This window comes from Petaurus breviceps, unplaced genomic scaffold (genome assembly GCF_028583685.1).
Source record: "Petaurus breviceps papuanus isolate PSGF00001 unplaced genomic scaffold, PetGlider_PUasm1.0 173, whole genome shotgun sequence".
Lineage (NCBI taxonomy): Eukaryota > Metazoa > Chordata > Mammalia > Diprotodontia > Petauridae > Petaurus > Petaurus breviceps.
The window spans coordinates 30,894,207-30,922,194 of record NW_027185759.1 but is presented as its reverse complement, the minus strand read 5'-3'; the positions used below and the strand labels follow the sequence as shown (position 1 = coordinate 30,922,194).

Below are 27,988 nucleotides of genomic sequence, written 5' to 3'. Positions count from 1 at the left end.
ATAAACTTTGTTAATTGGACCCTTGAGGACATAAAAGACTAAAGGGGAGTGGTGGCATCTTTTCAGATATGAGTGACTTTCTGTCAACACTGACATTTTCGGAACTTCTGAGACGTCTTTCCTTGGTTTATGCTGTAACTCCCAAAATCATTAGAAGAGGGAACGCGGGAGTGGGTCTTAGCCTGAGCCTCTTCCTCCTGGTCGTCCCCTCCTTGGAAGTGCAGGTGTTTTTGTGTTCCCACATGACCTGTATCAGGTTGACATAAAAAAAAAAAACACAGCCCATCTAGAAACTCTGTTTTGAGACATCATAACTGTCTCTCAGTGCACAGAATAAGCACTTTATGTGTCAAGCCCAAACTCATGTTCTAAGTTAAATAAAAGTGGAAGAGTTACTGAGTTTAGATTTTAAATGTGGATTTCAGAGGCAGTGGATCTTTACCAGGTGGCCATGTTTAGATGCCGTGAGTATCAGCTTTGGGAATAGTGGGTGGTTTTTTTCCCTCTTTTTTTTTTAAAAGGGTTCTAAAATATTTCACTTCTTATTAGGAAAAAAAATGATTTTCAAAATGAAAAATAATCTGCAGCCTTGACCATCATCTTTTCTGAAATCACAATGCATTTTAGCATGGCTATCAGTCCAACCACCTGCTTTTAGTGAATTATTGTGCAGTATCTCAAGTAATTCCATTCAGTTATTTTCACGGGTTTTTTTCGGCCAACCTTTGAAAATAGCAAATCAGATTTTATATTTATATAGCTTTATTTTAATAAAGTTAGTCTTTAAAATTATATGATAGAAATGTACACTAGAAGTCAGGTTAAAACAATATTCTTCCTTCCATAGGTTTACCAAGTAGAGGATGTGTGTGAGGAAGAAATGCCTGAAGAATCAGATGAATGTGTCCGTATGGACAGAACCCCGCCCCCACCTACTCTGTCTCCAGCAGCTATAACTGTGGGCCGAGGAGAGGATTTGTCTTCTGAACATCCTTTGTTAGGTAAGAATAACAAGCTTTTCTGAAGTTTGTCCCTTTTTTATATCTATTTATGTGCATTAGTTCTGATGGGCAAAACAATTTTATTTTTCCCCTCAAACAAGTCTTAACTGATTAATATTAAATTATTAAAAATTATTAGTTTGCAAATTGCAGCAAAAACTCACAGAACTGGAAGCACAAATCATAACACCTTTTGAGTATAGATGTTCAATAATTTTTACCAAAAAATGCTTTCTTGCAACATAGTATCTTCAGTAAGGTGTAAACCAATCTCCTCATCATACTTATTAAAAGCAGTTTTAAGTTGGCCATGATAAAATTTTCTTGGTTTTGAGAGAATTCATTTATGTAGACTTGTAGATCATTAGAGTTAAAAGAGATGGTAGAAATCTAGTCTGTTATTCTCTCATTTTGTAGATGAAGACCCTAACCTTCAGTCAGGTGAAGTCACATAGCCAAAGGGTGACCTGGGACTCATACCCAAGTCTTCTGGCTTGCAAGTCAATGTATTTTCTGCTCTACCATGTTCTTTGAAATCACTACAGTGATAGAATGTAATCAGTTTCTTTGTAAAAATGTCATGTGTTCATTAGGATGAGATTAATACCTACTTTTGTATTTTCTTTATCTGTATATCTCATGGCTTACCTAAGAGGTATCAAACATGGGGCCCACAACTCTTCCATGGGGCCCAAACCAGATTAAAATGTAATTGGGAAATACTTAACAAATAAATAAAAATACAATAAAATATAGCTAACATTACATTTTAAACTAAGTCAATATGCAGTCCATAGAGAGCCTATTTACATTAGTGACCATTCCTGTTTTGAGTTTGATATGTCTATTCTCCATGACCATTTGCAATGCAAAACCTCAGGACAGTTGCTGACCCTCAGACCTCTCAGCCTCCTTGAGGGAGTGGGTGATGGGTATGTCAGTAGGGAAGGCTCTGTGTTTGAGTATTACATGCCTGTGTGAAGGGGTGCAATGGTAAAAGGACCATTGAGGGTTAGAGAATGTTATTCTGTAGCCAGGTTAGCAAATGGAAGTAGTGTAAGAAAACTTTCTCCAAGGGGCGCTGTTGTGAGTCCCTTGACTCAGATTGTACCAACAAAGGGGCCATTTGCCAGGAGCTCCATCTTCTCTTCACTTCTTCATCTCACATCACTCAGACATATTCACCCACTGTCTCTTCCTTCACTTTTGGTAGAAGAGACCCTTCTTGCCAAGGCCTTCATCCCATTCCCTTCCCCTTTCCTTCTCTCCCCTCCCTTTCCCACTCAGTATTCCCTGGTAGGCTTTCCTCATTATAATTTTCAGTTTCTCCCCATTGGCTCCTTCCCTGCTGCTTACAAATAGGACCATGTCTCCTCACTTGGTCCATCTCACCCCACTAACCATCACCTCTACCTCTCCTTCCCTTGTTGGCCAAGCTCCTCAAGAAAGCTCTCTGAGCTAGAAAGGTAGACCTACAGTCCCTCTTCTCTCTGTCTTCTAAACCTTCTGACCGCCTGTGTCAACATCAGCTTCTCCCAAACCCTGTCCTTTGTACCTCATAAGCTTCTCATGTACCACCAGACGCCCATTACCTCTTACCTAGAATATTGTAATAGTTGCCTAATTATTCCTCTTGCCTCACCTCTCTCCAAGCTCCAATCCATTCTCCTTTCAGCTGCCAAAAGGATCTTGCTGAAGTGTGGGTCTGGTCCCTTTCACCTCCAAATAAATGCCAGACTCTTTGGAATGTAAAGCTGTGGTCCCTTCTTACGTTTTCAGTCTTGTAACATTTTACTCCCTTCCGCATACTCTGTGGTCAGACTAACTACACTGGCCTACTTGAAGGATGTTCTGAAGAATATTTTATGTTATGATTCACATATATTCATATAGTGTTTACTCTGCTTGCCCAGTCCTCTAAATGATAAACTGCCTTTTAAAACTATTGCATAACAAGATTTTTTTGTAAAACTATGTACAGGATCAAATTTAATACTGAAGAATAGATACTTTAGCAAATCTCTTGGTTCCAAGCTTCAAAAATAAGAATTTAATTTGGTTGTTTAGCTAATTAGCAGCTTGATGGTGTAGTGGATAGAATGCCAGGACTAGAGTCAGAAAGACCTGAGTTCAAATCCAGCTTCAGACACTTAACTGTGTAACCCTGGCCAAGTCACTTCACCCTGTTTGCTTCAGTTTCCTCATCTGTAAAATGAGCTGGAGAAGGAAGTGGCAAACTATTCCAGTATCTCTGCTAAGAAAACCCCAAATGGGAACTCAAAGAGTGGGATATGGTTTGGTGCTATTGAACAGTAGCACCAAAGCATCGCTGTGTGGGACAAAACCAGGAGCAGGCTGGGGTTTAACAGGGGAATGCTCATGGGCTCCTAGATTGAGACTTGGCAGGGACTTTGGAGACTGCTGATTCTGGCCTTTGCATTTGGTAGCTAAGGAAGGCAGTCTTCTTGTGCAGGTGGGGGCCAGGGGGCTGAATGCCCTAGAATATGGTGGAAGGAGAAGAGAGCACCCAGTGGCACCATTTCTGAAGGTGCTCAGCTTCTGTCAAGGACAGATGGGGCTGATTCCATGGCCCCTGAAAGCAGAGCCAGAACCGGGCTGGGAGTTTCAGGGAGAAGTTCTGAGGGCATGGCTGTGTCTTGAGTAGTGACCCCCAGCAGTAGAAAGGAAAGTCACGTGGAATGACATCAGAGATGGCCTCAGTTGGGGTGGCTAGGTAGCACAGTGGATAGAGCAACAGCCCTGGAGTCAGGAGGACCTGAGTTCAAATCCGGCCTCAGACACTTAACACTCACTAGCCAGGTGACCTTGGGCAAGTCACTTAACCCCAACTGTCCTCCAAAAAGCAAAAAAAAAAAAAAAAAGAGAGATGGCCTCAGTGCTGTGGGGCCAGTTGCACCATCTGAGGCTGCAGAGCCATGTTTACTTTCCTCTCTTGGTCAAGGTGGTGGATTTTAGGGGAGGGGAGGGGGAGGCATATTCGGTCACATGCTGCTGTGCAGTTTGGTTCTGCTCATCTGTACTTCTTTTTTTGTTTGTTTTTTGCTTTTTGGAGGGGGAAGGCAGGGCAGTTGGAGTTAAGTGACTTGTCCAAGGTCACACGGCTAGTAAATGTTAAGTGTCTGAGGCCAGGTTTGAACTCAGGTCCTCCTGACTCCAGAGCTGGTGCTGTATTCACTATGCCACCTAGCCACCCCCGTCTGCACTTCTTTATCATCCATCGGTGAACTAGTGTTTACTAACCACCTTCTATGTGCCAGGCCCTGTACTAGGTGCTAGGGGTACAAAGATCCCCCAGAAGGAAATAGTCTCAGCTCTCAAATGCTTACATTGCAAGGAGGGGGGCCTGTGTAAGTAAATACAGACTGAATGTTTACAGAATTAATGCAGACAAATAGAAGAGATCTAGTCAGGAAAGGCATCGGGTAGAGACTGGTGTTCAGATTGTGGAAAGGGTGGATTCTGTGAGGCAGAGATAAGGGAGGTGTGCAGCCAGTCCAAATGCCCAGAGGGAAAGACACAAGATTTGTAGGGGGCAGACTATTCTGCCAGCCATGCCACTTGTAAGGGGGCTGATCTCTTCTGCCTTGAGGTGCCAGTTGTAGAGACACGGACCCTCTGAGACAGTACTGAGATGCCAAAGAGGGGCCCATGACAGCCTGGGAGCATGATAGGTTAATTAGGATTGGTTAGATTTTTGAAGAGAGTTTACTCAGAAGACCCAGTCTTTGGTGGCAAGAGGACACAATGGCATGATGGATTTCTGCACCAGCCCCAGGCCAGGTTAGGTGTTATGTAGAAACTGAACAAAGAAGACCAAGGGCCATGGATGACCTGGGGTCATGTACAAGTGGTCCCAAGGGATAGTGGGAATCTCTTTTGCTGTTTACGTTGACTGAAGGTAGTTTATATCCGTTATTACTCTGGCCACCTACATGGTACCCCAGAGGTAGGAGATGCAGGGCCATCTTTGAGTAACAGAGAGGAAGGGAAAGGAGCTGAAAAATAGGTTGGAACCATGTTATATTGGAGGGCTTCTGCCCTTTGAAGGTACCTCTCATTCTCTTCTTATCTCCTTGCGCTGTCCAAAGTTACCAATGACCTTTGGTAATGCCAAATCCAGTAGCCTTTTCTTAGTCCTCTTTCTCTCTGCAGCCCTTTGACACTGTTGATCACTCTGTCCTCTCTCTGAGTTTCAAGACATCACTTTCTCCTAGTTTTTCTCCTACATAGATGACTATTCCTTCTCTGTCTCCTTTTCTGGAGCCTCTTCCAGATCTTACCCTCCAAACTTAGCGTCCTCCAGGACTCTGTCCTGAGCCCTCTTCTCTTCTCACTCTATTACTATTTCATAATGACCATCTCTATGCTCAGATTTACCTTTCCTGCCCCAAATTCTGCCAGACTCCTGTCTTGCGTCTCTCATTGCCTTTCAGACATCTCACACTGGATGTCCAGTAGATGCCTTAAACTCAGTACGTCCAGAACATGATTTTCCAGACCCTCAGGCTCTTAACCTAGGAGCCATCCTGCATTCCTGTCTCCCACTCTCCATATCCAAGCTGTTGCAAATACCTGTTGGTTTCACCTCCGCAGTATCTCTCTCCTCTGACACTGCCTTCATCACCTCTCGCCTGGGCAGTCACAGAGTGGGGTGGGGAGGGTGGGGGTCTGCCTGCTTCATGTATTTCCCCACTCCAGTCCACCCTCTGTTCAGCCACTAAAGGTTAGGTCTGATCATGTCACCCGCTCCCACTCAGCAAACTCCAGCAGACTTGTTACCTCCAGGAACAAAGACAAAATGTTCTTGTTGGCATTCAGAACCCTTCATAACCTCGCCCTCTCCTGCCTTTCTAGTCTTCTCACATCTATTGATGTCCTGTTTGATCCATTGACAGTTGGCCTCCTCACTGTTCCACGAACAAGACACTTCATTTCTGGACTCTGGGCATTTCCCCTGGCTGTCTTCATGCCTGGACCACTCTCCTTCCTCTGCTCTGACTCCTGACCTTCCCGGCCTCCTTTAAAGTCCCAACTAAAGTCCCGCCCTCTAAGTAACCTTCCCTAACCCCTTAATGCCGGGGCTTTCCCTCTGCTAATTATTTCGTGTGTGTGTGTGTGTGTGTCTGTGTGTGTCTGTGTGTGTCTGTGTGTGTCTGTCAATGCATCCCTGGGGCTTTGAACGAAAGCTCCTCGAAGTCAGCTACTAACTTAGTCTTTGACTCCCCAGCTCTGGCATGTAACAGGTACTTCATAATGCTTATTGACTGATAAGCCCAGCTACTTTGTCATGTATAGACAAAGAATTCCCTCTGTGACAAGACACCTGACAAATGTTCACCTAACCTTTGCTTGCAGACCTTGAGTAAGAGAGAATCTACTGCATTTGAAGCGTTCTGTCCCACTTTGGAATAGCTTTTATTGTTAGAGATTTTTCCATATGTGGAATTAAAATCATGCCTGATTCCCCAGGAAGCACTTAGTAAAATGTTCTTGTTTACTTATTGACTAGAATATTAGAACTAGAAGGAACCTTAGGAATTATCTAGTCCAGCTCACCCATTTAATATATAAAGAAACAGATCTAAAGGTGTGACTTCTGAGAGTTCATTCAATCCAAAGCACAGGTTTTTGTTTCTCTTTCTGAAATATCCTGCTGCCTACTCAGTGACAAAAAATGTTGTTAGTGATTTGGGGGACCCTTTACTCCTTTATTTCTTTGGTTCCTTTTCTTGAATGTTTTCTATGTACTTAATACTGGGAAGGTCACCATGAGAGAATAGATAACTAAAGTTAATTTGTTTTTTAACTATTATGTTGTTGGTTTCTTCTATTTTTAAAATTTGCCTGCTAGGTCCCTGAAAGGACAACAGTCATTTGTAACCTAAATGAAGCATTTTTTTTTTTTTAGTAAATCCTATTAGTGAATTAGTCATTATTATCTGACAAAACTATATTTCTTAGCACACCAAATAAAACAATTTCATGAACAAGCCAACTTATATATAATACAAAATGATTTTAGGTCTTTATAAGACATTTTTTTAAAAAAGGAACATACTCATTTTCTTAAAAATATATATCGGTTGTTTTTTCTATCTTAGAAGAAAAAGGAGAAAACTTCTGTTTTCTCCATGGCTTCAGTAAGCCATGATAAAGACATTTTACATCTGTCTCTTCCTTAAAGAAAGGATTGGGATGGGAAAGAAAACATTGATTCCCCCTACTATATTGTATGAATGGGTCAGTAGAGTAGGATTTTATGGCATGACAGGACTCAGAATTTTCAGAAAATCCTAGAAGGAATCAGCACTCTCAGAAGTGGAAGAATCCAGCACGTTCTTTCTATTGGTGTTTTCCAGCGTACTTTAGCTAGTTGGTTTGGGAGCCTCCAGAGATAACTGTTGAACTTTTTCAGTTCAGCACAGTCACTAGTCACCCACCATGTACATGTCATCTTGCCAGGGAGAGGCCCAGAGAGCAAATAAGAAGGTGCCTGTTTCTTCCCTGACCTGCTGGGCTTGGATCTCCTCTCTTTCTACTGCCCCTCCCTTTTCAGCTTCCTTTTGAGTACTGTCTTCCCCCATTCCATCACAGGCTCCTTGAGGGCAGGGCCTGGCTTTACTTCTTGCTTGAAGCCCTTGCCCTTAGCACATAATGGCTTAGCAGTTCTTGGTGTGGAGTTGGCACTTAACTTTTATGGTGTTGTATCACAGGAAGTTTGTGTTCTGGAAGGGAGGATGTAGCACATATACAGATAATTATAATGCAAGATCACATGAGATCATGGGATCATAGGTAGGGTGCCTTAAAGGCCACCTAGTCCGGGCCTATCCTTTTGTAGCTGAAAAAACAGGCAGACAAAGGCAAAGCAACTAGCCTAGCATCACACAGCTGGTAAGTCTCTGAGGCAGAATTTGGACATGTTTTAAAGTAGCATGTGATAAATACACCCTACAATGGATAAAATTCAGATAGGCAGAAGGGATGGGAGGAAGGGCAGGTATCCTGTCCTAGGTGTAGGACACGGTGTGAGCAGAGGCCCTGGAGCAGCAGAGCACAGGGCCCATTGGAGGGACAGGACTGTAGGAATGGTACAAGATAAAGCTGGAAGGTGTCACTTCTTCTGCATTGTAGATGGCTTTGAATGTCAGGAAGGGGAGTTTGCAGCTTAATTGATAAGTGTAGTAGTGGGCCAAGTGGAGATCTTTAAGAAGATGGATGACATGACCACATTCCAGTAGGAGGGAATTTAATCTGACAAGATTTAAGGATAGACTGGGGAGTGGGGAGTTGAGACCTGGAAGGAAGGCCTGTTAGAGCAGGCAGCAGTGAAGGCCTGCATGAGGGCGGGGTAGATATCCGAGGTAGTGCAGAGGGGTATCCCTAGGATTTAGTAATCAGGTCAATCTCAGTCTTGAAGGAGATGATAGAAGCAGCCATGATGCCAGGGTCTTGATCTTGAGACACTGGGTGAGGAGTAGGGATTATCAGCAGGGGGAACCAGGCTTAGGGGAATTGAGCAGATTTTTGAGCCTGTTGAGTTGGAGGGGCCAGTATCATCTAGGTGGAGATGGTCTTTAAGGCACCTGGAAATGTAAGTCTTAAGTTAAGGTTGTGGACTTTGTGGTCATCTTCATAGAGATTAACCATGGCCTCAGCCAACGTTCGTGAACAGTGACAGGATGGGACTGGGAAGAAGAGAAGAAAAGGGAGCTGGTAAGGTGTGAGAGAAAGAACAGTTATCAGAATAAAGGAAGAAGCCAAAGAGTGGGATTTCTGTGAGCCTGTGAGAGGGTCAGGAATATTTAACATTGCAGTGAGGGCAAGGCTGATTCATGGCATGGCATGCAGTGAGGGCAAGGCAGCCCAGCTGTTAGAATGGTCCTCGTCAGGAGGTGCCTCCTCCCTCCGTGCTGCACCCGTGCAGGCCTCACCTTGCTCTCTGTGGCCACGTCAGCACACAGGCTCCTCTCTTTTTTGTCATCTAATGCCCAGACTTCTGTACATCCGTGAGACAAGAAGGAAAGACTGGTATTCCTGGGGAGGAGGAGATAGGTGCTCCTGGGTCTGAAAGGGTCTGCTCTTAGATCAGTAACATCAGACTCATACTCACAGATGTAGCCACGTGTGGGCTGCCAGTGACCCCTGAGCTCTCCCCTCCTGTGCTTTACATGATGGGGAACTACAGAATGTTTCCCAGGTGCCTTCACATACTGGCTCCTTGTATGTGTGCAGTATGGGCAGGCTTCGTGTCTCCTGCAGCTTAACAGAACAGGTGGTTTGAGGAAGACTCTCTGGACTGGCGGTAGAACCACAGGACTGAATGTTGTAATCGATGCTTGGTTCCTTCTATTGTCTTTAAAGATGTTCTGACTATAAAACACAGAAACAGCTGACCTTTTTTTCAGACCAAGTGGATCTCCCTGCAGTGGCATCAGTCAGCGCATCAGTGATCAAGTCTCCGACAGACCCTCCCCACGCCTCTGTCCCCCCCCCTCCACTTCTGCTTCCGGCTGCTGCCACGCGGAGCCATAGCACATCTCTGCCCAACAGCATTCCTAATGTCGAGAACAGACCTCCCCAGGCTATTGTGAAACCACAGATCTTGACCCACGTTATCGAGGGCTTTGTGATTCAGGAGGGCTTGGAGCCATTCCCTGTAAGTGCTGGAGCAGTTTGGGTTTTTGGTCGTGTGTATTTGAAAATGTCAAAGTCGGTGATAATTTCATAGATTTAAAAAACTTGTTTATTACTGCTCTTTAAAGAAGAATTCTGAAACGGAGTTTTTTTCAAGCATTTATGTAGGATTATTTTTTATGCCAATAAGGGTATGTTCATTAAATGCACAGTCGTTTTGTTGAACTGAACCAATACAGAAATAAATTCAGAAATGTTCTCTGTCTTGAAAATGAAATGTTTCCTGATTTTTAGGGAGAAATAATGAGAAATTTACCCAACAAACTGAAGTTTTTTTCTTATTATACCATAAGATTCCTGAAATGATGGTTAAGGAGTGTTCATGTTATAAATAATGTAGTTTCCTAAACACTCTGCATTCATTTTTATAAGATCTTGAGATCCAAATTTTTCTCTCTCCTCCACCTTCTGCCAGATAGCAAGCAGTCGAATATAGGTTATACACGTACAATCATCTTAAACATATTTCCACACCTAAACACTCTGGAACTTTGAGAAGGGCCTTTGTATGAATTATTCCTGCCCTGTGTTTAACCCACTAGTGAATGCTTTTGTTTTCTAGTTCCTGTCTAACAAGTAGTTTTCTCAGGATTCTTGTACTTTTAAAATCCCACCTTTAAGTGAGAGAAACTCTTAAAGAAAACTAATTTAAGTTTTCATATATGAAAATATGCTTGTCATGTGGTTCTGAAGCAGTCTTGGGCTTAAGACTGGCTGAAGTCTGACTTTACCAGGATTGAGTTCTCTTGCTTAGATTCGAAGGCCCCTTTCCTGACAATCTGGGGAAGGCGGGACTAGAGCCCTTTCTGGAATCATGGTTATTTTTTTTTAAAAATTCATAGCTGAAGGAAATCTCACATTTAGTTAGGGGTTACTGACAATAAAAGTTGAGGTTTTTTCCCATCTAACTTCACAGACCACTTCCTCCCTTGCTAGATCTGTCCAAGGCCCCCTGACTTAGAAGATCAAATGCAGCCTTCCAGAGATGCAGAGTCAGGAGGCACTGAATGGGCTATCTAGTCCAAACGCTCACTTTGCAAATAAGGGAACTGAGGCCCAGAGAAAGAAAGGGACAGAGGCGAGATCTGAGCCTGCTGAATCCTGGCTTCCAGGGTTCTCACTAGTGAAGATCGGCAGCCACAACAGTCATCTGTTTGGTTCTCTCCGTGTTTAGTTAACTATTTTCTGAGAATAGATTTTATTGCTCTTGGATCTATTGGTCAGAATTCCTTTTTTTCTTTTGGAGGGGGGAACGTAGGGCAATTGGGGTTAAGTGACTTGCCCAAGGTCACATGGCTATTTTTGTGTTAAGTGTCTGAGTCTGGATTTGAACTCAGGTCCTCCTGACTCCAGGGATGGTGCTGTATTCACAGCACCACCTAGCTACCTCATATTGGTCAGAATTCTTAAAGGACAGGATAGATCCATGTATTTTTTGGTTTGCATCTGTTTACATTGAACGACATGGATGTCGGGGTTCAGATGTCTCTCACAGCCATTCTGCCCCCTCTCTCTGTGCCCTGTCTGGTGAGGGCCCCTTCTGAGACTCCAGCCTTCTGTTCTGGCTTTCTTTGTATCCTGCGACATTTGGGTCTCAGCTGCATGAGAGTGCTGCACTGTATCCTCCTGCTGCCACAGCCCTCCCATCGTGGAGCATTTGGGTTAGTGGTGGGTTTCGGTTGTTTTTTTAAACAAAGTCTTTGAACAGATCACTCATGTCCCCAATACTGAAACTGTTAGGTCAAACGGTCTTCCTTTTGTGACCTTCATTTCATACTGCTAGCCTGTTTCCCAGAAAATTATACTAGTTTAAAGTTTATTCAGTATATTACTGTATTCTTTTTTTCCACAGCATGTTTTTAGGCTCTATTTGCCAATTTGATTAGTGTGAGATAAAAGGTTTAATAGATAAATTTTAGTCCTGCCTCAGACACTTAGTACTAGCTTGGTGAGCCTGGGCAAGTCATTTCATCTTTATCTGCCTCAGTTTCCTTATCTGCAAAATGGGCACAACAATAGCACCTACATTCAGAGGTGGTTACGAGGATAAAATGAGATGTTATTTGTAAAGTGCTTTGCAAACATTACAACCGTATGTAAAATGCTAGCAATTATTGCTGTTGTAACTATAGTATCTCCATGTCGTTTTAATTAATATCTGATCATTAGCACTTTTTCAAGTGATTATTCACAATTGACAATTCTTTTGAAAATTATCTATTTTATGTCTTTTGACATTTCTTTGTGGACTGGCAGTTACTTTTGTAAATGATGAGTAGTTTCCTTGTGGATCTTAAATGTCATATTTTATTTTTCCTCTTAGTACTTTCAGAAGTCACTTATAATTTGAGTGCTACTTCAAAAACTTTTTAAGAAACATCACGTGTTTAAGTAGACTGCCAAACATATTACAACTAATGTATTTAAGTATAAGGCTGTTGGGTTTTCTTTAAATCCTTTCTAGGATTAAGTGTGCAAATTTCACATCCTTTGAGTGGATGTTTTCTGTATACCTGTCACATTTTCGTCTTTGTTCTTGTTGCATTTTTCAGAAATTTAAAACAAACAACTAATTGACTTATTTGAAAAAATGAGATTTTTTAATTAACTTCATTTTCTAAGCAAGTGATGATTAGGTGGAAAATCCTTTTTATCTGAACTTCTGTTGAAAATTATGTTAATTCAGTTTTTGACCTTTTTTTAGTGTAGTAGACACATTTCAATCTTTTGGCGATTGAGGATTTTGTAATGTGTATTCTATGCTTCATTATTATTCTTTTCCTTTCTCCAAAACCAGTTTTATTTTTCTTCCTTATGTTTTGTTCATTTTGAAATGTTGGCAATTTGATAGTTTATTAGTCGAGTTAAAAAGTACAATCTCGTTTAACCTTTAGAGTTAACACAGGGTTCTTTTAAGAACTTTTTATCTATTTCTCTTAGCTAGCTTAATGATCTGTAAGTAAATTTAACATGAGAGTAGTATAATTTTGCTCTGAATTCAGCTATTATAATTTTTTAGCAAGTTTAATTAGAAAAGGTTTAAGAGTATATTATATCTTTAAGTGGAAAAGTTGCAGTGAAACATTTATATGTGAATGAATGGAATCTTTAATATAAATTGGATAAAGGATAGTCTCTTAAATAATCAATGTATCGTGGCATTGGAATTACTCTTCTGACCTACATGAGCACAAACAAGTTGGCTTCCTAGATCAAGGCTGCATCTCTCTTTCACAGTTCTAGGGGTACCCCTGAAGAATACTGGGGGGTGTCTCTCTCCCTAGTCTTCAGCTTGAGCTGCCTTTCTGGACTGTTTTGCCCAATATCAATCACCAGTTATGGTGCCCCAGTTTGATTTAGCCAGCCCAAATAAATTAGTTTTTACTGAGAAATCTTTACTGGGAAGATGTAGCAGGGACAGTAGTAGAAATGTTCCTAAACCTTAAGAGCATATGACCCCCACATCTCTTCAGTCCTTGGAGAGAGTGGCAAAGTTTGGACTTAAAGTGGTCACTCTTCTGACCTTTCAAAGGTCCCGGGTCCCTGGCCATCTTGAACATTCGCAACAGGGACAGAAACATCAGCAGGACCATATACTCTTGGCTTCATGTCAGCCCCACATGGGCTGAGTGGGGGCCCAAGGCTTTTACACACTGAAAGCCCTCAGGAGTTTGCCTTCCTTTTTGAAGGCATTCTCTTCGTCATTATACTATAGAATAGATGTTGTAGGATGGATATGATGATGACCATTGCTTAATAAACCTTACTAAAGTACTTGATAAATACCAAATGAGATTAAAAAATAGATGCTTGATCCCAGGATAGTTTGTGGAAATTTTGGTGGGCTCTCCACTAGCTTAAATCTCTTTTTAGCTTGTTTTCCAGTCATTCCTCTCTTCTGAAAAATTATGATAGAAAAAAGAATTAATTGAAGGCAATGGTTAATCAGTTTTGTTGTAAATAGTTTTATGTATATTGTGTTCCTAAAGTAGTAAATTGTTAAGTTTTAGAAGGAGAATTATTTTATTAAAAGATAAGGTAAAATCATTAAAATGCGATTAAATAAAGATTTTACTAACTGAATCATTTTAAAGTTCTGAAATAAATACTGCACATTAGAATAATTGCTACCCTTTTATTTCCATGTTGTGCTTCAAGATTAAGAAATTTTTTGCATATGCTGCTTGGTGAAGAGTGCTAAATTGGAGTATTAGGAAGTACAGAATTATAAATCCAAGTCTGATATTTTGATGAGATTATCCAAGAAAATCCTCAAATTCTCTTCAGAGCAAATCAAGCAAGAGAGGTGATAATTTACCTTGATATATTGGAGCAATCTAATATTACTAGTGACCTTGACAGAGCTTTGAAATGATTCATCTTCCCAAGAAATAAATTATTTAGAATGCTTCTGGCCAGTTACAACAGATTATAAAACTACAAGCCAAAACTGATTATTTGTTTGCCACTATACAGCCCCCACCCTCTCCTTTCCTCCCTGAACAGGGCACAAAGTCTGAGCTTTTATAGTTTTTTCATCATAATGGAAGGGAGCCGGGCTTATACCTGTCACGTGGAGCCCATACTCACCTGATCACAGAGTTTGACTTGACTTCTGTTGTTGATCCTTGTTTATAGTATTGTAGTAGTGTTCTGTACACTGTACTTTTAGTCCTTTCTTCTTCACTGTTTACTAGTTCATACAAAGCTTCCCACACTTCTCACAATTCATGTTTGTTGTCCTTGGGGACAGTGGTTTTCCAGTCTGTCCATATACCACTATTTGTTCCTCCATTACCCACTTTGTGAGCATGTGCTACTATTTCTGTCTTTTTGCCGTTACAGATACTTGTGCTATAAATATTTTCATACCTATTGGACCTTTTTGTTCTGTCCTTAACCTTCTCAGGGTGTAAAGGTAGTGGTGGGATCTCTGGATCAAAGGGTAGGAACAGTTAAATAAATTTTCTCACATAATTCAAAATTTGGGGAAATTATTTATTTGACCAAAAGATATCTCACGTCTTTTTTCTCCCATATGTTAGGTAAGTCGTTCATCTTTGCTAGTAGAACAGCCTGTGAAAAAAAGGCCCCTTTTGGATAACCCAGTCACGGGTGGCATGTGTGTCCAGTCAGAACTCCAGAACAACACGAAGCATGCCGACAATTCATCGGATACCGAGATGGAAGACATGGCTGCTGAAGGTTTGTAGCTGGCATTTCCAGTGGGTCTTACATGGGCTTTCTTCCTTTTGACCTTCGATGTTTGGGGTTTGGCACTTGTCCATTCTAGCTCAGATTTTTACTTTTCTCTCTGTGTTGTTGCTTTGAAGAATCTGTGCTTTCTTTGGCGGGAGCACTCGATTCATCATTGTACATGAACGTGCTCCTTCCTTCTTCATTCTGCCCATGTGCTCCCATAGATCCTCAATGGAGGGCTTTCCTTTGGTTATTTTAGAATCTCTGAGATACAGATACTTGTGTCTCTTTTTCACATTTATTTTTAGTTTTCAACGTTTACTTCCGTAAGATTTTGAGTTTTAAATTTTCTCTCCTTCCCTCTCTTCCCCCCCTCCTCAATGTCATGCAGTCTGATATAGGCCCTACTTATACATTCTTATTAAACATATTTTCACATTAAATCTAATTGGAGGAACCACTAGAAAGAAGAAACAAAAAAAAGAAAAGGAGAGCAGTTAGTACGCTTGCATCTTTATTCAGACTCCAAAGTTCTTTCTCTGGATGTGGACAGCATTTTCCCTTGTGAGTCTTTTGGAGTTGTCTCAGATCCTTGTATGGCTGAGAAGAGCTAAGTCTGTCAGAGTCAATCATCGCACAACGTGGCTGTTACTGTGTACAGTGTTTTCTTGGGTCTGCTCATTTCACTCAGCATCAATTCATATAAGTCTTTCCAGGTTTTTCTTATACTTGTGTCTCTTTCTAAATAAATACTGCACACCTGGAGAGCACACACAGCTCACAGCATGTTACTGAGATGACTTCTATGCTGCAAAGGATAGACGGCATTTTGTCTTAATGGTTGAAATTGCTCACTTTTTTTCAGTTTCATCCATACTTTATCAATTTGTTATTATGCATCTGTATGTGAATGACTAACTGCTGAAAATGTTCATTTCATTCAAGAATTATCATTTTCCTCCTTTACAAACCTTAGAAAGATGAAACTGCACCCTCTGAAAAAATGTGTTCCTTTCTTTCTTATTAATATTGTGCTAGTTTTGGTTTCCTGTATAAGCTGGAAGATTAGCATAGTATTATTAGAAATCTTGATTTGTACATTTTTCTTATGGGCCTCATTTAAGATATTTTTATTTCAATCACTAGAATGCCCTTTTTGGGTCAAACACAACACTTTAGGTAAGGACATTTTTCTTTTGAATTAAAAATAGGAAAAATAAATGTGCTGAAACAGTTTAAGATCCCACATACTTTTTTTTTTTAAAGCAATTGGGGTTAAGTAACTTGCTCAGGGTTGCATGGCCAGTTATTTTTGTGTGGGTGCCGAGTATCTGAGGCTGGAACTGATCCCAGGTCTCCCAACGCCGGGGCTGGCGCTCTTACTCACTGCGCCACCTGGCCACCCCTCCCACATACTTTCTGTTCCTGTAGTAACTGCTGTATCTATACAAACATTTTCCTGCTATGTTGTTTCCAGTGTGCTTTCCTTTGTACACAAGTAGGAAAAACGTGGATATTTTTGGTTTATTATTATTTTTGCTTAGTGTATTTATGAAGTAATTCATGGCAGATACAGGATTATAGTGGATGTGCAGGAATGTTTGTAAGAAAGAAGAGTCCCTTACAGAATGAATAAAGTATGGGTAGAAATGTTCAAACATGAGCAAGCTGATAATGGAGAAATATTGACTTAGAAATTTATATGACTTGTAAGTCAATAAGTCAATTCCAAGTCAGTTTTATAATATAAACAGTGATCAGGTTTTATTTTTCTATGATTCTACTTCATGTGTATCACATAACTTTGTCGCTTGAGAGAAATGAAAAATAAAATGAAAAAATACTTATCACAGAATGATTGAGGAACCCCCTATCTAAAGTGGGGTAGATCTTAGGCTTCTGGGGTTATTTAGTTTTTCTTAGCAAGTAGCACATCAGATTGGTCAGTACCATTCAGATGCTAGAAAAGGGATTTTCGAACTTATCTCTTCTCATTACTTTTATTTATTTATTTTTTTTGCTTTTTTGGAGGGTAATTGGGGTTGTGACTTGCCCAAGGTCACATGTCTAGTAAGTGTTAAGTATCTGAGGCCAGATCTGAACTCAGGTCCTCCTGACTCCAGGGCCAGTGCTCTATTCACTGCATCACCTAGCTGCCCCAAATTTCTCAGTACTTTTAGAAGAGAAATTAAACCATAGATCCTTTTTTTGTGTTCGGGTGCTTCCCCCATTCCTTTCCCCATCTGTGTGGTTTCTAAGGCCCTTTGCAGCTTTAGGGCTGTGATGCTGTGAGCATGACCTCATACCTCTGCTCCCACTACCAAAGTAAACAACAACATTGCCTCTGTTCTTTAGTTCCGTTTGGTGGGGTCTTCTTCCTAGACTAGTTCAATGCCTTTCTTTAACCAGATCCTCCAGTTCTGTGCTAGATATCTTCCATATCATTGGCAAACACCTTTGGTGAGCTAGCTGCACACTTGACGCGATGCCAGTGCTCAGACTGTTGAACAGATTTGTCTCTGAGGCTGCATCTTGATGTGGTCTCGATGATTTTGATGTACAGTATGTGCATGTGACAACTTGTCTGAGCGAGTCTTCAGATCTTCATTTTGCTTTTGTTTCTCAGAAAGAAAAAGATATCACATGAGCACTGATATGTTGCCTAGTATGATGGGAGATGAACTGCCCAGTATCCAAAAAGGAGCATCTTCCACTATGTTATTAATAAGGTTCTCCCAGTGCTTTTATTAAAAGGTGGTAATAGAAGCCCACATTAATTTGTGGCTTTGAGGCTCAGAGTGCTTGTATCACAACAGCTTGAGAGAGAGGGCAGGCCGAGTGGTCTGTGGTTATAAGGCATGGACCTGAAGTTCCACTGCTCAACTACACCCTGCTGACTTACTGTCTTAATTACATTCAGCCTCTGATGTAGGACAGAGCTTTGGTGAAATCCACTGTAATACCAAAGAATCTGCTTTAACTTTCCATCCTGCAACGGAGCAGATAACATGCATGGCCTGGATGCTGTGCACCTGAGAAGGGCCAGCCTGTTGAGTTCATCCTTCATCAGTATATCTTGGAGAGGTCCTGCTGGTGGGCCATGAACTGTGTCTGTGTCCATAGGGAAGTGGAGGGAGGAGCAAGAAGAGATTGGAATGGAAGACTGTAGGACGGCACAGTGTTGTCAGGGATTCCCAAGGGCCTGTCTCTTGGGGGTGCCATAGTGAGGGCCATGACCTCCAAAGCACTAAACTGCTCAGTGTCCATAGCAGGTCACTAGTATTGCCTAAAGTGTAGAAGGTGAAATAGAGCATTTTAGCCTTAGATCTGGAGGGGCCTTAGAGGCCCATTAGTCCAGATGCCTCACTCTGTGGGTGAGCAGATGAAGGCCCCGACAGGTTAATAAGCGACTTGCCCAGGGTCACACAGCTGGAAAGTGGCAGAGCCAGGACTCACCTGGCTCTCCAATACACAAGTCTCCAGTTTCAAACCCAGTTTCCTCTCTATTTTTCCACATTGCCTTGGCATTCAGGATCCATGTATCTGGTGGTAGGACAGTAGCACAATGGAAGGGAGATGGGCAGCCTGAGCATTCGCTGTACTCTGTGATGTGAAGGAGCAAGGAAGGGCTTCAGCATGTCAACTAGAACATTATGGAGGATTTATTAGGAAATGTGGGCAAAAATAATATTGGATCAGGTATAGAGGCTTATGATCTATATCCCCTCACTGATGAAATCCGGTTCACTCAGCTGTCAAAAACAGTTCTTGGTTGGCATATCAACCTTGGCTTTAACTAGGCATGTGAAAGGACAGTGGGATGCATGTCTCCAGCTGAGACTCTCGTCCTTCTTCCCTTGAGTTTGTTACAAAATGCCTCTGGCACCCTCTCTCTCGACACTGGTGGGCAGCAGGCTCCTTCAGTGGTCAGGCTTGTTGATGTTATAATGTGTCTTGTATTTTTGAAGTTGAATTTTAAAATTTATTTTACCCGCTATTGCTAGTTAACCATTATGAGCTATAAAATGACATTATCTTTTCCTATTTTCTTTGACTCTTAATTTGAAGGATGTTATTTTTAAAATGTCAAAACTATCAGCCTGTTTTCCCCTCCTCGCCCTCCCCCCCATTCTTTTTTTATTAGAATTTGGCAATCACGAATTCTATTCTAAACTGTTGTCTGTATAGTGATGCTGTGGTGAACCAATATTCTGGGAATGAAGAGCCTTTAATAGCATCTACTTGGTCACAGGGAAGGTTAGAGAAAATTCATTTGCCCTTGACATTACCCTAGGTCGGTGGTGGTTGTAGTTGATAGGTTTACAGTGAGGTTTGACTTTCAGGTACAAGTCTCAGGGATGCCTCTCATCATCCTAGCTGAGGGGGAAACCCTGAGGCCTGCCCAGCATGGTCACCTGGGAGCAGGACCAAGGACCAAGACCTGGTCTGGACTGCTGGCCCTCTGTAGCCCTGGGCAGAGCTTTCTCAGATATACTAATTCAAGAAAGATTGTTTTCTCATTCCTGTTAGAGCAATAAGTTTTAAATGGACCTTAAAATACTTTTTAGTCTGATTTTCTTTTGGTCTGTCATCCATAATAAAGCGTTTTCTTGGAACTGCATGTCGTTGCACAATAATCTTTTAGCCATTCTTGCTATCTTCACTTGCATTAATATTTTACCATCTGTCTCAACAGTGACACCATGATGTAAGTGCCTGGCAAGCTTCTTAATGAGCACATATCATCCCTAACTCTCCACTTCAGGCTCCTTAATATCATCTTAAAGTAGCTACATGAGACTGTGTCTTTATACTGAGCTTTGTTAAAATGGACAACATAGAAAGAGCCCTTTGGGCATTCACAACAGAAAACCTGTTAGCCAGAGGAATCATCTTACTGCAGATTTGTGTGGTTTATATATAATAACATTCAAGAAAAGAGGAAAACATTTTTAAACTGACAGTTTGAGATTGACCAGTTTACTAAACAGTGCCCATTGAATACCTTAGTGTGTTCCTGCCATAGTATTAAATATATTGTAGGACACACAAAAAAAGTCTCATCGGATTAAGGCAAATAGGACATAAAAAACTATGGATTTCAATTCAGTTTATCAAGCATTGATTGAGTACTTACTGTATGTGTAGTGCAGCATGTTATTTGATACCTGCTCATACAAAGCCAAAACTGGAAAATATTTCCCTTATGAGGTAGTACACAGATTGCAGGACCTGGAGGCGGGAAGCCTGGGTTCAGATACTGCTTTAATCGAGCGGTTCTGAAGCTCGGATGGGATAGTGCATGTAAAACACTGCAAACCTTAAAATGCTATATAAAGGAGAACTGATGTTACTCTCACTTGAAGAGCTGTTTGAATGTCAGATTCAATGTGGATACTTATCAGCTGGGACAAAATGTTCCTGATTGGGTTGGGCTTCTTGGAGAAGAGGAGTCTTTTGTGAGGCCTTGAAGGAGGAGATTATTGGATTTGGTTTGTGGACAAGAGAGTCTAGATTAAAGGAAAGTTACAGTTACCTTATGATTTTTGTTAATATCTTTTATTTTTCTACTTAAGATATCTAAGTAAATACAGCTGTGTATTCTCTTGGTGAGTGCTTCTCTAAGAGTGGTCATAGTGGCGATCCTTAAGGGTCTTCCAGAGAGGATGGTCTGTGGGCTAAGTCTAAAATCCAAGTTATACAAAAATGTGTGTTAAAAAAAATCTTCCATTGATTTAATGTAAATGAACATTACATTAAAAATGTAATGATTACTGATGTAGACAGGCTCCTCTGCATTGGCAAGAGGGAGAGAATGGTGTGGTTGGTTTACAGAGCCATTTGTCCTACCAAGGAGGCTGTTGACTAAAAAGGGCTGCTAAGCTACAATCAAGGCAGCCTACCCTTGAAGTCTCACAAAACACAGTTACATATTTGGAATTTTTATTTCTTTTTTTTTTTTAGAGGGATTAGAGGAAATGGACAGTGAGTTGCTGAAGTGTGAATTTTGTGGGAAGATGGGATATGCTAATGAATTCCTTCGTTCAAAACGATTCTGCACTATGTCATGTGCCAAAAGGTATTTTTTTTGGTCTTAATATTTACTGAAATATAAAATAAAAATCTGCAAAAACACTGGTTTCATTTAAACTTAAGTATAATGATTCAAGAGTAGAATAGGAGAGTATAGAGGGATAATTGTAATTTAGACATTTTCTGGAGCTCCTTTAAATATTCAAACATCAGATTTGCTGCTTAGAAATGCCATATTCATAGTAGTAGTATTTAGTGTAACTTCTTTTGGAGTAGCAGCAGCTGAAATGCTCTATATTACCGGGGTTTGGTGATAAGTTTAGTACCTAAAAGGGCCATCTTCTGCCATGATGCTGAAGGATCTCTCCTTCCCCGGCTCCCCCAATTCCTATAATCCAGACAATGTTTATGAAGTCCACTGAGACACCTAAGTGAAACCTGGATAACTTTACTTTTCCACTATTTGCAGGAGACCTGCTTTATTCCCCCATTTTAAAATGACATTCTGAAATTAATCTTATTAAAATCAAAATGTCTTTCTTATTTTTGTGGTATCTTCAAATTAGGAACATTGTGACTTAAAATATCTAACAACCAGAAATGTGGAAAAAAAAATAGATTTAGATCATTTGAAAACTGATCTTAGTCACTGAACATTTTAAAATTTAAATACTTTAATCACTTTTTTCTTTTTTTGGAGGGCAATTGGGGTTAAGTGACTTGCCCAAGGTCACACGTCTAGTGTCAAGTGTCTGAGGCTAGATCTGAACTCAGGTCCTCCTGACTCCAGGGCCGGTGCTCTATTCACTGTGCCACCTAGCCGCCCCTAATCACTTCTTTCTAAACATGGAATGTGATCAATATTAACTTAACTTGCTTTTATTATTTCAGATTTAAATTTGGTGAAACACACTTTTGTGGCCTAATACAAAGTAAAGTACTCAAACAGGAAATACCCTAGATAAACTATATAGTAAATGCCTTACATTTCTTGGCATTTAGAAAAATTGGCATTCCAGAAAAATTATTCTGGAGCCCTCCCCTCCAATAAAGAAATGCACCTCTATTTACATATTCATTATTAAATGACAATGCCTTTCAAGATTTATGCATAGGTGGAACCAAAGTTTTTCAACAAGGACTACCTAAAATTACCTGTAACTTAATAATACTGGAGGGCTTGAAAATCGATGTAGCTATTATTGTAAAAAAAAACAGATCTTCTGACTCCTTCATGATACAAGGAAGTACAATGAACTGCTGCTATAGCAGCCTTACCTAATAGACTTATCATTTACAAAAAAACTATAAAAACAAACATTTAATGGTTCTTGCACAGGGGCTAAAACAACTATTGGAAAAATAAGGTTAAGCTAGAACCATATAATGTTTGTTTTCATACTGTTTTTATAAATGATATTTGAGGTACAGGTTATTCACCCTTCCCATTCTCTTTCTACCTTCCTCCCCAAAACTGCTGGGCCATTGGGGTTATCCAGATCATAATTTCATCCCTCTTATTCCTTTGCTCTCTAAAGGGGCTAGGCACTGAGGGGAAATGTTGTAAAGTATGAATTAAAGGTCAGCATAGTTTCTTTTGCTTATGTCTCAATGTTTTTTTTATAGTGTCTTCAGAGACTCTTTCCTTGGGCTAAAATCACAGGTGGCTGGGGCGGCTAGGTGGTACACTGAACAGAGCACCGGCCCTGGAGTCAGGTGGACCTGAGTTCAAATGCGGCCTCAGACACTTAACACTTACTAGCCATATGACCTTGGGCAAGTCACTTAACCCCAATTGTCCTGCCTTTCACCCTCCAAAAAAAAAAAAAAAGTATAAAATAAAATCACAGATGGCTAATAAAGCCAGGAAGTTGGGTTTTTTTCTCTCTTTTCTCTCTATCCCTTATGGGAAAGATAAGCATCTTTGGATACATATGATAGAAATTAGAACATTTTATAATGGTCTTTCCAGAGTAGAATTAACAACAAGTGATCTATAAATATTCAGGGATGGACAGATTTATAATCCAAGTACCAGGCCTATGGCATATTTTTCCTTTGGGGAAAAATGCATGCTCTGTTTATTTCCATAATTTAGTACTTTTTATTTCTGGTATTCTTCTCACTCAAAAACATCAATGATGGAAATTATTTTTGTCTATGATGATGATGAAGAAATCCTTAGTGACTTCTAATAATTATGAGACTTTTTACTTCTGTATATTAAAGAACACCATAAGGAATGCATTAATCACTGGCCATTTTAATTGGATTGAGATATAACATTTCTCTTTCCTTTCTTCACATCACATTCCTTCTTTAAGCTCTTTCCTCCTTAAAGAAAAAGAGATTATTTATATGTGCAGACACTTAGAAGAACTTGATGGATTTAGCGGGGAGGGCACTTGAGTAGCTCTACCCAGACTGATTCCGCTACCACTAGAGATGCTGCTTTTGTCTCTTTGTACTAGAAAACAAACAAACCAAAAATATCTAGGAACCTTTTAAATTTTCATAATTCTAATATCCTCTATATGTTTACATATCTTTTGGCAAAATGTAATTGAAACTATTTTAATTCTGTCCATGGCTGAAAAATACACTTTGTCATTAAAAAAAAATTATTTCTCTTTCCTTTTTTCAGAAGTTCATTGCACTTGCCCTGGAATAGGCAGTGATGAAGTACTTACAGTTTAGAGGACTTTAGTTTACATTTTCACTAACTTATTTCAGTCATAGTTTGAAAAGTTTCTTAAGATTTATTTTGTATCTTTCTGCCCCAGTTATTTAACATTTTAAAGAAAATTGTATCTCATAATAATTATCTTAATTTTCTCCCCAAACCTTTTTGCAGTTTCCAGCTGAGGAAAAATTAAAATCAGTTAAATCATTACATACACAGTAGGAATTTTATTTTAATGATGTTAGAGAAAACAAGATTACTCTGTTGTTAAAAGCTTAATGTATTAGAGTGAGAGCTGTCATGATTTTACCAACAGCGCAGGCAAGTTTGTTTAATGGAGAGGTTATTTGCAGTGAGGTCTCAGTATTTATTGAAACTATATTTAGTAATAACATTTATTTAATTTCCAAACGGTATTTGGCAACCAAAAAAAAGCTCTTATTTTGAATCACTGAATGTACTTTGTTCGCTTGGGTTTCTTAGGTACAACGTTAGCTGTTCCAAGAAGTTTGCACTTAGTCGTTGGAATCGGAAGCCTGATAGTCAAAGCCTTGTGCATAGTGGCCGTCGTCCAAGTGGCCCCGATGGGGCAGCACGAGAACACTTTCCTAGGCAGGTCTGTAGAAAGTTTGCTTCCTTCTACAATACCCTTTTCAGACACGCAAGGAAAGTACAATGCTGTATTTTACTTGTACTGCGTTTTCCAGCTTCCAATTACTTATCCATCTGCAGAAGAAGGTTTGGCTCCTCATGAGGAGCCTGTGCCAACTGCTATGATCACTCGTCTTCGAAGGCAGAGCGAGCGGGAGCGGGAGCGGGAGCTCCGTGAGGGCCGACTTCGGAAGATGCCCGACAACACTGACTTGCTCCCGGTGGCGCAGACAGAGCCTTCGATATGGACGGTCGATGAAGTGTGGGCCTTCATCCATTCTCTGCCAGGTATGCGGTTCAGTCTTTTGATGGGCATTTATATTTTTTTCTTACGCAGATTACCCAGGAATGACATTAGATTTCTACGCCGGTTGCACAAGACGTCTGTTGTGCTTTGTGTTTGTGCTAATTGGCAGTTGCTATTTAAACGTGATTTGTTTCCTCCTGCTTATTCCTCAGCACAACTGGGTATTTTCTTATACCCCCCAAGCTGATAGAAACTGACTAGTCCTGCTCCTGCTGCCACCCCCACCCCCACCCCACCCCAGCCGATGAAGACAGGAAAGGGGCTCTCCTCTCTTCAGTCTGATTTCTCTCGAGAGGTCAGTAGAGAGATTGAATCAGACACTCCTGTCCTTCTACCCTTCTGTTTTTCTATTCCACCCTCTTCTTCTTTTCTTCCTTTTTCTCTATCCTTTTTTGGGGGGAAAACATTTCAAACTCAGTCAAGATCTTTAGACTATAAAATGATTTTTTTTTCTTTGAAAGAAAAACCAGATGTGTTTCTTTTCAAAGAAGCTAACTTCTTCCAATTTTTTTCAAATAAAATATGCTTCTGAAATTTTAAAATAGAAGATGCAAAGGTGAAATTCCATTTCACTTATTAGAGTGAATGTGTGCTGTTCTTTTCTTGTTTACATTTTTTGTACTCATTGTCATCTGGCATAGGACTCTTTTCATCAGCCTGTTTATTTTACTCTGTCTTTTTCATTGCAACAATAATCTTCCTTTATCTGTTTTCTCCAGAGGGGGCTGGCTAGCTTATGTCACTGCAGAAACCTGTGCCTTTGCTGATGATGAGACCAAGAGTTTTTCATCCATTATTCCTGTCATTTATCCTGGCCCAGTGCGTATGGCTCACAAAAAGAGCTCCTTTCTCCCTGATGTATGTTCTCTTTCGGGATTTATGATAACCTCATTTAAGTTTCTTGTGACACAAGCATTTCAGAAGACAGAGCCTCTCTGGCAAATGTGCTTGCCAGAACCATTGAATCGTGTCCAGCAGTTAATTATTCTTTATGAGGGGCGACCAAGGTATCTTGATATCTTGAAGATCACATTTAAAATATATAAGAAGTGATAAGAAAAAAGGCAGTAAAGAGTTTTCAAAAAATACTTACTGTTTTATATCTACTAGCTTGATAACATTTCTCTAGAAACAATGCTTTTCTTATCAGATTGGATGGACCAGCTTGCTCTAGAAAGTCATTTTTTCATATTCTATCCCTCTCAAGTAGGCCACTTTTCTAAAAGGGGAGAGAATAGTTTAGAAAACAAATCCTTTACAAGGCAGTTGACATGTTTTGAACACAATCCCAGAAGTCTCAGTGCCAGTAAGTAACGGCAAGCACTCAGTGTAGATACGTAGAACCAGACTTACAGAGAAGCACTGTCTCTTCATTGGCTGATATTTTACGTGCAGTGGAGCATATTCCCCGTTTTAGGCCAGAGTAGATGTCCTGTTGCTGTTCTTGGTGCCAGTAATGGAATCTGCTGCCCATGAACACCTCTGAAATCGTCCAGGACTGGGGTTTGGCTTCTGTCCTCCTCGGGAGGGACCCCGCCCTGCTGGATGAGGCCTAGGAACTGCTCATCTGCAGACAGCTTGACACTGTTCTTCCAAATGCTAAGGGAATTGTTTTGGTTTTTTATGTCAGAAATGGTAGTTGTCCCAACAATGCCTCAGACATACCTTGAGGCTTTCATGGTGGTGAAAGCACATGATTATGCGCAGGAACTGGTTTTGGGAACACTTCTGTCTGACCTGTGTGTTCCAGGGTTGGAGGCAGTAGGTCACTTTCACACACACAGGCATTGTTGCCTGATTTCTTGGGAGGGTCTGTCTGTCCTGCAGCAGGAGCCCCATGCCCGAGGACAGGCAGAGGTGGTACCTTTAGGTAAAAATTGTCAAATTGGCTTCACTTGGAGGGAAATAAAATTCCTTATTGCTAATAATTCTCAGTAATGATCCAGTTATTTTGTCATCAGGTATTGGGAATTAATGTTAGACCTTTGATAACATAGAATTATTTCTCCACATTGATCAAATAGATCACTTTGACTCTTTCCTTTCTTCTGTGAGAGTGGGTTATTTATAAGGGACTCTGACTTGTTTGGGTAAATAACTTCCATTTACACTCTGTCTTAGGGGATTAGTTAGAGCCTCTCTCCAAAGTTTGCCCTCAAAGAGAGCTTACAAAGTAAGGGATCTTGTCAGAACAATAAATTTTCTTCATGTGCTTTGTGTGGCTCCCCTAGAGCTCACTTGGGGACTTCTTTCTGAACAGTGTAGTTTTCTTTCTAAGGAAAGGGTATTTCCCCATGAGTTTGTCCTAAAGGAAGAATTTTTTGTGATCAGTAGTAATTTATTTGTTCTCAGAATTGAGAATATTCTGCCTTCTTTCTCCAGGCCCTCTTGTATTTGGTCCAACAGTTTTATCATCTTTTATTCTCCATATAAGCATGACTGTATTACAGCTTGCATGGGCCCTGCCTCCCTACTCAGAGGAAAGCAGAGGTCTGAAGTGACACATTCTATGCCTTTCTGTTTACTGTAAGTTGATTTGGGATATTTACTCAAAGCCTTGATGTAATGAACTTCTCAGGATTTCCCAAATGATCTTAATTTGTCCCCACTGACCTTCCAGGTGGGAAACACATTGCTCCTCATGGCAGCTTTTCTTTGAAGGCTCAGAAAAGAATGGTCCTGGGCATATCACTTCCTTCTGTAGCTAGGACTATGACTATATTGGGGATCATAGTTATACTCAAGAAATTCCTATTATAATAGTACAGATGGGCAAGGGATCTTTTTTCCTCATCCCTAATTGATGATGGGATTTTGGGGAAACGAGGGATTTTCTTGTTGTTCTACACCCCTCCTCCCCCACAAATTGGCAAGATACTTGCTTCCAGCACATACAACAATCCAGTTTCACTATTAGGAATCCATGTCAAGAAATGTCATTGTTTTATTACTGACTTGTGGGTCCTTTTACCAGCTATTCTAGGGAGACAGAAGGCTGTGTATATACGGATGTGGTCTGTATTTTGTATACACCACAGAAATCACGTAGGCACCAGCAGTATTTGTTTTAACAGTGAACAGAGTGGATGCAGTACCCAAGTTGTACCAAATACCATTTGTCTGGAGGAAAACTTGTGAAATTCATTTTTTCTCTAATTGGTTTCTAGATGCAAATTATCTTAATTCTAAGAAAAACAACTTCCTGTTCTCTCTGGCTTATTGCACATTAATATATAGCTATAACCCTATTAATCTTATTCTGTGCTTAGGATATGAAAGTTGTAGCCTCGATACTGAAGATTTCACGGCCCCTTGAAATCACACTTTCCCAGAAATTTGCTTTCATTCACTTTAACCTTTTTATTATTTAGGGAATATTTTTACCACCCGCTCGGA

At 40.5% G+C, this 27,988-nt stretch overlaps 1 protein-coding gene across 5 annotated transcripts in view; it reads left to right on the top strand.

Annotated features, from left to right (window-relative positions):
• Positions 1–27,988, top strand: part of PHC3 (polyhomeotic homolog 3) — a 352,648-nt gene that overhangs the window by 313,610 nt on the left and 11,050 nt on the right. For all 5 annotated transcript variants that reach the window (XM_069083571.1, XM_069083574.1, XM_069083575.1 and 2 more), the window contains 6 exons: positions 848–1,001; positions 9,431–9,681; positions 14,765–14,924; positions 20,883–20,997; positions 24,118–24,250; positions 24,342–24,573. In XM_069083571.1, coding sequence (XP_068939672.1) covers positions 848–1,001; positions 9,431–9,681; positions 14,765–14,924; positions 20,883–20,997; positions 24,118–24,250; positions 24,342–24,573 — 1,045 coding nt within the window. The remainder of the gene's footprint in view (positions 1–847; positions 1,002–9,430; positions 9,682–14,764; positions 14,925–20,882; positions 20,998–24,117; positions 24,251–24,341; positions 24,574–27,988) is intronic.